At 38.3% G+C, this 10,699-nt stretch overlaps 1 protein-coding gene across 4 annotated transcripts; it reads right to left on the reverse strand.

Annotated features, from left to right (window-relative positions):
* Positions 1 to 322: 322 nt before the first annotated feature.
* Positions 323 to 7,353, reverse strand: hmg20a (high mobility group 20A). 4 transcript variants are annotated; one of them, XM_008311730.3, is made up of 9 exons: positions 7,003 to 7,124; positions 5,113 to 5,193; positions 4,783 to 4,992; positions 3,862 to 3,994; positions 2,751 to 2,788; positions 1,733 to 1,808; positions 1,369 to 1,584; positions 1,066 to 1,198; positions 323 to 837 (listed from the first exon to the last, which is right to left on the reverse strand). In XM_008311730.3, the coding sequence occupies exons 2-9, from the start codon at positions 5,176 to 5,178 to the stop codon at positions 834 to 836; spliced, it is 876 nt and encodes a 291-aa protein (XP_008309952.1). In that variant the 5' UTR covers positions 5,179 to 5,193; positions 7,003 to 7,124; the 3' UTR covers positions 323 to 833. The 4 variants fall into 4 exon arrangements, with proteins under 4 accessions (XP_008309952.1, XP_016888886.1, XP_008309953.1 ...); XM_017033397.2 differs by lacking the exon at positions 7,003 to 7,124 and adding an exon at positions 7,125 to 7,353 and having other exon boundaries at positions 323 to 1,198; XM_008311731.3 differs by having other exon boundaries at positions 323 to 1,198; positions 1,733 to 1,805.
* Between the last annotated feature and the right edge of the window lie 3,346 nt (positions 7,354 to 10,699).

Here is a 10,699-nt window from a genome sequence, read left to right on the forward strand (position 1 = left end):
GTTACAGAATGTCTGTAACTGAGGCTTCGCTCATGCGAGTGAGTCACAGCCTCTGCCTTCAGATACAGTAAACTGCTGCAGGGCTTCTCAATTAACTTCACCACTCCAGATCTGCTTAACCTCAAACTGTAAGTACAGTGAAAAGGCTTATGTGCTGACTGTGCAGGATTCAACACAGTGGTATATTACAGCACATCAGCCACATATTAGATGTAGAGTGTCACATAAAAACACAGCTGACAGAGATTAAGGTTCATTAGAGTGGCAGTGGTTTTTTTTTCACATTTAAAAAATACATGATATTGTAATCCCAGACTCCTCATGTGATGTAAACACGTTTATTAAAAATACCAAAACACATTTTTACAGAGAAGGAAAAAAAATTAATGGCACATGCTCCTCCTCCGTAGCATTATAAAGAACATCTTCATACATTTCTGAGACAAAATTAACACAAACATTTTCTTAAATCACACACAAACAGTGTAACAATAGTGTGGATACTGTTGGACGTACTGTATATGCTATAATGAACAGGGATGACAGAACAGGAGCAAGAACGACAGAACAGAACTGTTGAACAGAACTTTTCATCTATATTTGTATATACTGTATATAAAAAAGAAATTAATTAATAACATGGAAATATGTAAAATGTATAAACAGACAATAAATAAATATGAAACATTACATCACTTAAGAAATCTAAGGAAAGACTTTGTAAAGTAGAAAGGACAGATGTGGAAGAAGAGAAATACATCAACCAGGAAAGAAAAAAAACAAACATCTGTTAATGCCACTGACTCTCCAGACGTCCCATCAGGTTGGTCCAATTATCTGAGACAAAAGACGAGAACAGAGAGGCTTATAATGACTAGACTGGTGCAACGAAGGGAACATGATGAAAACCCAGTAACTCTCACTTGCGGTGAAAATTGGTTTGTCAATTAGACACATTGATAATCTTTGAGAGTTGAGGAAAGAGAATCTCCAGTACCGTCCTAAGTGCTGTTCTCTTGTGATTAGTGCCAGGTACTGTTGTCATGACAACAAAGGCACTCCTACCTGTCTAGGTGGGTGACAACTTCCCTAACGGTGCTGATGAGACTCTCGTGCTCTTGGGGGCTACTGACGATGATGCTGTGGAGCTTCTTCATGTAGGAATCGATGGTTTCAAGAGTGGGGGTTTCACCACTTCCTGAAGGGACAACAGGAGGAGGAGGTTCATGGTGTCATTGCTTAAATGTCCACAGACACAATATCAGTTTAGATTTGTGCTGAGTGATGAATGAAATCAATATTGCTTTTATTGTACATTAATTATCATTATCAAATTGTACAATACTAGTTGCATTCTGATGCATTTACCTGGCAGAGGTACGGAAGAGAAACTGGAGGCCAGAGCCTGACGCAGGGTCTCAAGATGTTGGTGGAGGAGACCGTTGCGTCCCCTCTCCTGCATCACGTCCCCTTCCAGCCTTTCCACTGCACCGCGCATGCTCTCCACGTGCTTCTGCAGAGCAGCGTTACGCTCTTCGTACTCCATGTTGGTCTTGCGCAGCTGCCGCATCTCAGCTTCACGTGCTGTTGGGAGAGACGGAGGAGTTTGATGAGTCTTAGTGAAAAGTCTTACGATCTTACAAACAGTGATGGGACCGTAGAAATATTCTGGCTAAAGGCAGCAGAGGGGAGCGTGTGGAAAAATGTTCACAACAATGCTCTGACTGTTTACCTTTGCTGTGGTTGAGAAACTCCTCTGTGAATATGGGTATGTCAAACACAGTCCTGTCTTTCCCCTCTGCGTCCTTCTGTTCAAAGACAAGAAGAACCAGAGTTAAGTTGAAAAATCAAAACATGTGGCGACACAGACCGAGGACATGAGACCATTCATTCATTCAGTTGCTGTTCCTTTAATTTTGTACAGTGGTTAGATTTGATGAACTTGAACTTGAACTGAAGAACTTGCTAAATCTAGTGATAAAGTTGAAGCAAAACTGGAAGCTAAAGAACTGCTGTGAGGTAACGTTGATGCAAATTTGATGCAATTCAGAGTGAAACAGGAGGATAAATGATTCCCCAGTGTTTTTGGGACATTTTATTTTTTGTTCTCTTCCATGCGTTTCCAGGACTTAAAAATTGGTCATTCGTTTTCAAGGTTTTCCATGATGTGGGAAGCCTCCATAACAGTTTTTAATAAAGTGACTGCTCTCGGGCCTGGACTTTGACACACTTGGTTGAATGAAATTGAATTAACAATATAATTAATAGTGCTCTTAAACCACCCTGAGCACTGTTAGCAGATTGTTATAGAAAAAAAGTATTTTGTGAAAGTAAAAAGTACAAAATGGCTCCCAGGTATTTTTTCTGTTTCATCCATCTGTGAGACGGTGTCAGCGTACGGTTTTCTAGACAAAAAGAAATGGAATGTTGGATATTGTGTGCTTTAAAATATGCAAGTAAAGCACTGACTTTTTAACTCCCACAGGAGTTCTAATACAACCTTCTTGGTTTTAATGTTTAAAGAGTATTCTGAACAATTTATAAGAAAATCCTGGATAAAAGGCAGAAATTGTAAAAATGAAATACACACTTGACAAGTTTCTGATTCATGAGTGAACCAGTTAAATGGATTTACAAAGGAATTCCCAAAAACCTGAGAGGAAAAAACTGAGGAGAAATTTGTTTTCAAGATTTTCTTAATCGGAAACATATGTACTAAAGAGAAATGAAAAATACAACTGGTTCCTGACCTCATGAAGAGCCTCGTTAGCGACCTGGTGCCCAACATCTGAAAAAGTAAGAACAAAGTCATTTGAATGAAAAGGAAAGAAAGCTGTTAATGTCATTGAGAATTTATAAAACTGAGAGTCTGCCCTGTAACCAAATCAGAACAGATAATGAAAACCATGTGTTGTGTGATCCACAGCTCCTCGTCCTCAAGCTGAACCATCGCTAACATCCTCAGTGACTCCTAACTTGTAAAATATCCCCTTCTCTCACCGCACAACCACTGACTGAAAGACGATGAAGACGAATGGGCTGCTTCACCAGAGACTGGACTTCATTCAGAGTATGTAGTGATTCAGAAACATCAAAACATATATGTGTATATATATATATATATTTTATGTTAACAGTTTAAGTGGAAAATGATGGCCCGACTTTTGGCGGCGTTTCTGTTGTCGTTTGACTTTATGTTCAGACATTTCTGTTTTATATTCAAACAACTTTAAGAGTTTGTCAAGAAAACCAACAAAGCAGAAGAAGCCCTGTCTGATTTAAAGTCTTTCCCAATAGTGAAAAGCTGATCAGCTCTGTATTTAGGTCTGAGTTCTCTTAATGTTTGCCAAGTAGACACTCGGAAAGATCTCATAAAAATATTTGATAGGTCTGAGATATTTAGATATGAATATGTCCAGAGAAGAAATACTTGTCTGGATACTGACAATCATTTTTATGTTATGTTCACTTTTGGAAGCTTTTATTGCAAAGTGTCCCATGAATACCAAACGACTGACCAGAACCTGTCATTTACTTTCTCAGGTTTGATTTTAAAAAATTCGGCTGTAAAATAGCTTGTGTGATGATGAATCCTCAATGGAAATCTCTAATGCAGTGATCAAAACCGATCATGATTAGTCAAAAATAAATAAATACTCAAAATTCCTCAATAAGACTTTATTGAGAATTTATGAATATTACAGAAACAAAATTTGCTTCAGAAAAATTGTAACTGAATGATCAATGTGTCGATTAATCAATTAATTGATTCTGCACTATAACTATGCAAAGCATTGCATAATATTTTTGAAATCACATTAATTAAATAATATATATGTAATGTTATAGTTTTGTGAATACCTCCACGATGCCTCTTGCCCTTCTGCTTCTCCTGCACCTTCCTGGTGAAGTGCTTGTAGGCCTCAGTCTTCTGGTACTTTTCCAGTTCCCGCATGTAGCGCTCCTTATCTCGCTCTGCCTCATCCAGGTATCGCTGCAGGAACATAGAGGAGAGGTTAGAACATCTAAAGGTTCACAGCCACAAAGACAGAAAATGAGATTTGGAAAAAAGGAGGGATAAAGAAGGAATTGGAGTGAAAGAGAGTAATTAGTCCTAATAAGGCTCAGTTCCTCTCAGTAGACAAAGTGTGTAATTCTATTCATAATAAGCTGCCTTCACCTGCTGGCAACATATTTCCACTTGTAATATAATCAAAGGAACAAGGAGGAGATTGTATTAAAATCCTCAGACAAAGACTTTTTGTGTGGATACATACATAAATCTGATTCAGCTCAGCTGAAACCTGGATCAAACATTTTAACTGTGAATCATTTATCTGGGCTTTTGGGTTTTATCATGAAAAAAGTTCAATTTTATACAGTGTCATAGAGTGAGACTGAAAAGTGAAATTATATTAACTTAACTCGTGACTCAAACATTGAATAAGCAACAGTGTTGACCCTATCTTTTGTTAGTTAAACTCTTTCTCACTGATCATGTTTCCAACATCATAATTATTTTCTGGTAAAGATAATGAGGGCAGTGTGGTTTGATAGCACATTTACTCCAAATACATATTATTACTAATATAATGCAGTTAGTGTCCTAAATTGAATTTTTTGTTTACATTTGCATCTGTCCACACGGGTTTTAATGTCTGGGGTTTTTGACAGTACAAATATTGTCCTTTGGTAAAAAGGACAATTCTCGACAGTGAACCACTGTCAGGATGAAGTTTTACACCATAAAAAAACATGTTATATAGACATGTCCTCACTGACCTGCTTCTCTTCAGGAGGCAACTTGCTCCACTCGTTGCCCAGCATCCTTGTAATCTCTGGAAAAGGCACATCTGGACGCTCTGCCCGCAGCTGCTCCCGTCTGTCATTCATGAAACGTACATAGCCGGTTAACGGGGCCTTGGGTGCATTGCTGTCCTTCATTGGCTTCTTCCTCTTTCTCCCCTTGGTCCAGTTGCCACGCCTGGGCTTCTGGGGGAATAAAAAAAGACGGGCATGCCCAGAAGGTTCAGGTGGGGACCCTCTGGAGGTGAGGTATACACTCATAGGACTTTCTTAAGAAAATGTAATACCAACTCCTTCAGTTCTTACCTCATCTCCATTTCTTTGGTTGTTACTGTCAGCATTGGCTGTAGGAGAGGCTGCCTGTTCCTCCATGACTGCGGGGGCAATCTAAAGAAAAACAGTGTTATTGGATTCCAATCCAGTGGTGTAACAGCTATAAACTATGCTACTATTAAAATATGATGTCATATTCAGAGCATTTGAAGGAGGTAAATTCTCCATCTGGTGATCTAGATGGGTTGAGACTTTGAGACCAGAATTGACCGAGTTGAAGGGACATATAGTAATCACCTAAGATGCCCTGCCAGGAGGCTCAGTGTATACAATTCCTTCCACAGTGGTGTATCACATACTGAACTCTGCCTCTTAACTCTTAACAATGGCTAAAACATGCTCTTGGTGATCAACTTTTTGTTAAATGAAATACTCTTTCTATATAAACGTAGCCTATAGCCTGTTCACATTGAAATTTACATTATAATGATTGACAGAGAAATGGAACTTTGTCTACGGACTTCTCCTAAATCATTATGCTAGATAGGACCCTCTAGTTCCTGGACGTGGTTTCAGCCCCCAGACTCTCGCCACTAAATACTGTGGGAAAAGTAACAACGGAATTGGCCAGTTGACCACAAAATGGCCTTTTGGGAACACAATATATTGCACAGCAAACAGTTAAGGTAGTACACTGGGGTTGGGTTTCAAATATCTCTACTCTCGTTTGAAGCTGGTTTCCAGTGACACTTCCTGTATATAGGTGCTTTTATAAGAGAGCCTAATAAATGAAAGCAGCTCAGTTGGTCTGTGAAATGTACCAGGCAACTCTGACATGACATGCTTTGTATTTTCTAATAATTATTGTGGTATTTCTGTATATGATTTACCTGCATGTGGTGCTATAAAAGTAATTACAATGACAATGTTGAGCAGTGTATAGAGTATAAACCTAATTTTCTCACTTGGACCACTATTTTATTTAACAGGTATATAACTGATGAAATGACTGCATTTCATTAAAGTATGCGTGTGTGGTTCACCTAAAACGTCATAGAAAGCTATGCAACAGTGCCCTCTGCTGGATGTGCAATACTTCAAAATTAATTATGAACTTTTTCTTTGCACCATGCAAATAAAACTGCACGCTCTGCATTAAATAAAGTTTGGCAAAATATGTCCAAATGTAAAATAGTCAGTTTGTCTGTCTGAATAAAATCAATTAAAATGAATTATAGGTAAAGCGGAGCCTACGTGTTACTTCCAAAGATGTAATGCACATTTAAAGCCAAACTATTCCCATATTTCAAGCGGAGTTTTTGTAATATAGCTATACATACGAGTACATACACGTGTTTATTCCGATATAAGATTATATCTTATATTCGTATACAGCTTTTAATTGCTCTTCTTCAGGCATGACAGTATTAGTCAACAAAGGCAAAACAAACAGCACTCGAAGCGAAAGAAAATGTTTGTGTTTTCTGTTTTGTCGATCGCTTAGTGCCTGCAATGTGAACGATTTTAATGATGTAACACAACGACTTTACCCAGACATCATCTCCTAATGTATGTCCCGTCACAGCTACGTTAGCCTAGCTACAAGAACATATCAGCTGTGGTTTTACACCACGAAGTTATAAAACGTTTTAAGCAATTGCAGTCCGACAATTACCCATTAGACTGCAACACGGACTAATATTAGGCGTGTTATCTAAATAACTTATATAATAATTTGTAATAAATCTGGCAACCCTGTAGCACGTTAAACCGCAGTGCTAACTGCTAACTGTGCTATTAACTGTACCTAGACGACAAAAGAAAGAAGCTAAACAGCACTTAGACAAAACCTCGATTTGGAAAACGTAAAATTAAAGAAAATGCTGAACACGAAGAGACAAGATATATATAAAAAAAATGAACCTTTGACGCTGTAATTGTCAATAATTCGACGAATCTGTCCAAAGTGTTATCCTAATCAAAACAATACAGGGGACTCCTCATAGAACCAGAATAGTTAGAAAGGCAGATTAATGAAATCCTACCTTCCGAATCAGTTACGACTGCGCGCTGCCTTTCAATTGACAGTTGATTTTGAATGTATGTCCTGGTTTGTCAACACTTCCGTGTTTTCGTCGTCTTTAGGAAGAAAAGGCTGCAAAAGAAACTTGAAAACATGGTTAACGCCAACGAACCATTCTAGAACGTCAAAATCTATGCTCCCGTCTGCATGGTTCTCTTTTTCGTCTTTCCATTGCACTGTTTCATAAAAAGTGCCTCCCCTAGTGGTGGTTAACTGTATTTTTATGGAATTTCTAAAAAATTTACTTTTTTGGCTCCTTGGAGATGGTTTTCGATATTACGTGTGGGGAGCTTGCCTAAGTAGGTTGATAGGATGTGGTTAAAATATATATCTGAAAATTTCAGATGTTTTAATTGTTATTAGTAGAAAGTTTGTAATAACATAGAATGCCAACTCATTATGTAAGGGCTCAAGACTTCTTGACAACAATTTAGTGTCAAAGATCTTAAGGTTTAGGTTTTATAGATCTAAAAAGAATAATATGTTGTATTTGGACTTAAACAGATTACTAGCAGAGGTAATGTGTCCTCTTGTTCCTTATCTAGAGGACTGAGAGAGTGAGAGAAGTAATTCACTAATTCTAAATTACAAGATTGCAAATCAGCACTCAGGCAACAGTAAATATAGATGCAGTCTAAATTAAACTTTGATTGCTATCTCATTGCAATTATCCAGACTTAATCCGCAGCACAGTTTTCAGACTCATTACACAGGTCTGGCAAATCAGCTGTCACACTGAGGTTTGACAAATCAAGAAGTAACCCAAAAGTAGAGTCAGTGCTGATCATCAGGATGTGAGTGGTTATTTTAAAAAACAAAACTTTAATTAGTTCCCTAAATTGTTTTGTATAAATCTAAAGCAAAGCCCGACAAATTCCAATGCAGGTCTGTCTCTGAATCACCAACCAGATTTGTTCTGGAGGTCGTATCCTGCATCCTGTATCAGAAGACGCAGGAAGCATTTATTTTTTGAGTAATGCTGCTTGTAGACATGCTAATGGGCAAAAACATAGCCTTCTTGGCCGAGGAAATAACCTGATATTGACTATAAACCCCGGAGCAGGAGCTGCACATTTATTTACCAGTTGTTTGTATGAATATTAAATTCTACCACAATACATTCTGGTCAGAAATCAGGTGTGACAGGCTGTTTGTTCCGATTGCTGTGCATGTTTAAGGTTTCTTCCAGAAGTTTTTGCTGTAAAAGGTAAGAAAAATTACAGATATCAATCAGATAAAGTCACCGTGGATCACTGATACTGTGTCATCATCTTTACAATCAGACATTTAATACCAGTGCCATCGAGCAGCCATAACATAATAAAAGATTATAGTGCATGTGGAGCCTTGTTTGTCATTGTAGCAGAAAAACACACAAAAATGATGCAGGTTGATTTATCTGAACCCAGAAGCAATGTGTCTCCCCCCCCCTCTCTCACTCACTTTTTCTTTATTCCTGCCTTTTTAATTTTTTATTTCACCTGGCAGGCCCAACACCTGTCAATGCATTGAGGGCAACTGCACAGCAGACAAGCATCGGAACGACCGTATTCAGGTTCACTCTGCTGTGAACTGTACATTCCTCAGGTCCCGGCAGGCCTGCAGGGCACAGCTCACTGTCGCAGCGTATACTCATACCTCCTTTTCAAGTCTCATCAAAGAATTTGCTCCTTGCCAGAGAAGTTTAGAGCAGAAGGAAGGTTTCCAGCAATGAAGCCCCAGTTGGCTGGATAGATGTCCCTGCCATTCGGCTCCTGCCCTGTGGATGGTGGCTTCAAATGAAAGCTACAAGGCATGAATCAAATCTTTCTCTCTAGCAAGAAGAGGGAGCAAAAGGTGATTTATCACTGTTATTTTAAAGAAATACACTTAAATAACTGTACAGCTGTACACTTATTTAAATACAGAGGGAACCTATTTAAAGATAAAGGTAGAAACATGTCATTTTAAGTAATCATTACAAAATATCTAGGTGCTTTTATTTACCAAAACAATGTTTGTCTTTTTTCTTTTTAACTTTCTTTCACAAGTAGTGTGGACATTTTTCAAGATACGACCAGAAGGTGGCAGTAGTGCAACTCAAGGTTTAAAGGTACATTTCTAGTAATGTCTCATTATATTGCCAAATGTAATACTATGAGGCGAGACCCCATAATTATCCTTATTTAAATTTGAAATTCAATGTAGATAGTTTGTTTTTACACCAGATGCCATTTCTAAAGCTTGGATCGAAGTCTAGGTGGAATTGAACCCTGAACTTCACGGCAGATGCAAGAATTGCACTATACTAATCCTCACAATTCACATTCACAAAAATGTTGTATATTTAACTTGTAGTAACAATACTGGAGGTGTACAGCTCCTTATATGAACTTATATGAATGTGTCCTTGTTTCTCTGAATTTCCTTACTGCCTATTGAATATAATATACTTTCAATTTGCCCATCACTGTAGTACACAGGAACTGAAGCATCGCCTGATCCCATATTTTTTAACATACTGTGATGGTGAGTAGTCTCCGCGCTATTATGATCTCACATTTACATCCCATTAGAGCAAATACTTTTCTCAGGTTGTTCAGCGTCTTGCTGCATACATCTGGATGTTAATTAATGAGAATAAATTCAGCAGCTCCTTTATGCCCTCATGTCTTCTGATAGGTGGTTAATATCCACATACAGCTGCGTGCTGTTTGAAAACAAGAATGTGAACATATGCTAGGTAATGCATTCATTACCTTGGTTAATGACCTCATAAGTTAAACCAGTAATGGTTCAGTGCACGACGGAGAATGTAGCTGCGGATCAGGCAGCTCCTGTTCCTCCTGCACTAGCACAAAGCTCACTTTCCCCACGTACAAGGCTGTTGCATCGGTTCTTGCATCACCTTGTTGCTATGCAACTGTGTAATTAGGCCTCAGTAGCTGACCTGTGGAATCAAAGGTATCATATAGGGAGAGAAGAACGAGGAGAGTTTTCTTCTGTTTTTTCCACAAATACACTGCAGAATCTGAAGACAAACAGTTCTCTGTCACAGAACATCTCAGCAGGCCAGGTATAAACTTTTTTTTTTTTTTTACCATTACCTTGTCATTAAGCTCTAAGCAAATGCACATTATTAGAATACAGTTAGACACTGTATCACCTGTGTTTTGTACGTTTCACTATAATCAAAGTAGTACTCCGTCTGGAGAGATAATGTATCTTTAACCAGATTTTTACAAAGAATATTAAAGAATGTGTATATTTCACAAAAATACTACATTATGATGCAGTTTATTTTTTCACACTATATGTATTTTTGGAAGTATCAGTAGTAAACAGTGCTGCAGTAGCTGCTCTAAACCTCAGGAGGGTACGTGGTAACAGCTACTGCAGAGTGTGTATGGGTGTTAAATAAATATTAGCACGGTGGTCCTGGTGGTCTATAATCCTGATGGACCACATTCCCTGACATGGCAGGAACTGCACCCCCTCGCCCCCCAATAAACACCACCCCACGTTTTCTTGGAAACTTGAACAAATTCCCTCAGCAAT

This window comes from Cynoglossus semilaevis, chromosome 6 (assembly GCF_000523025.1).
Source record: "Cynoglossus semilaevis isolate Cse_v1.0 chromosome 6, Cse_v1.0, whole genome shotgun sequence".
NCBI classification, from domain to species: Eukaryota; Metazoa; Chordata; class Actinopteri; order Pleuronectiformes; family Cynoglossidae; genus Cynoglossus; species Cynoglossus semilaevis.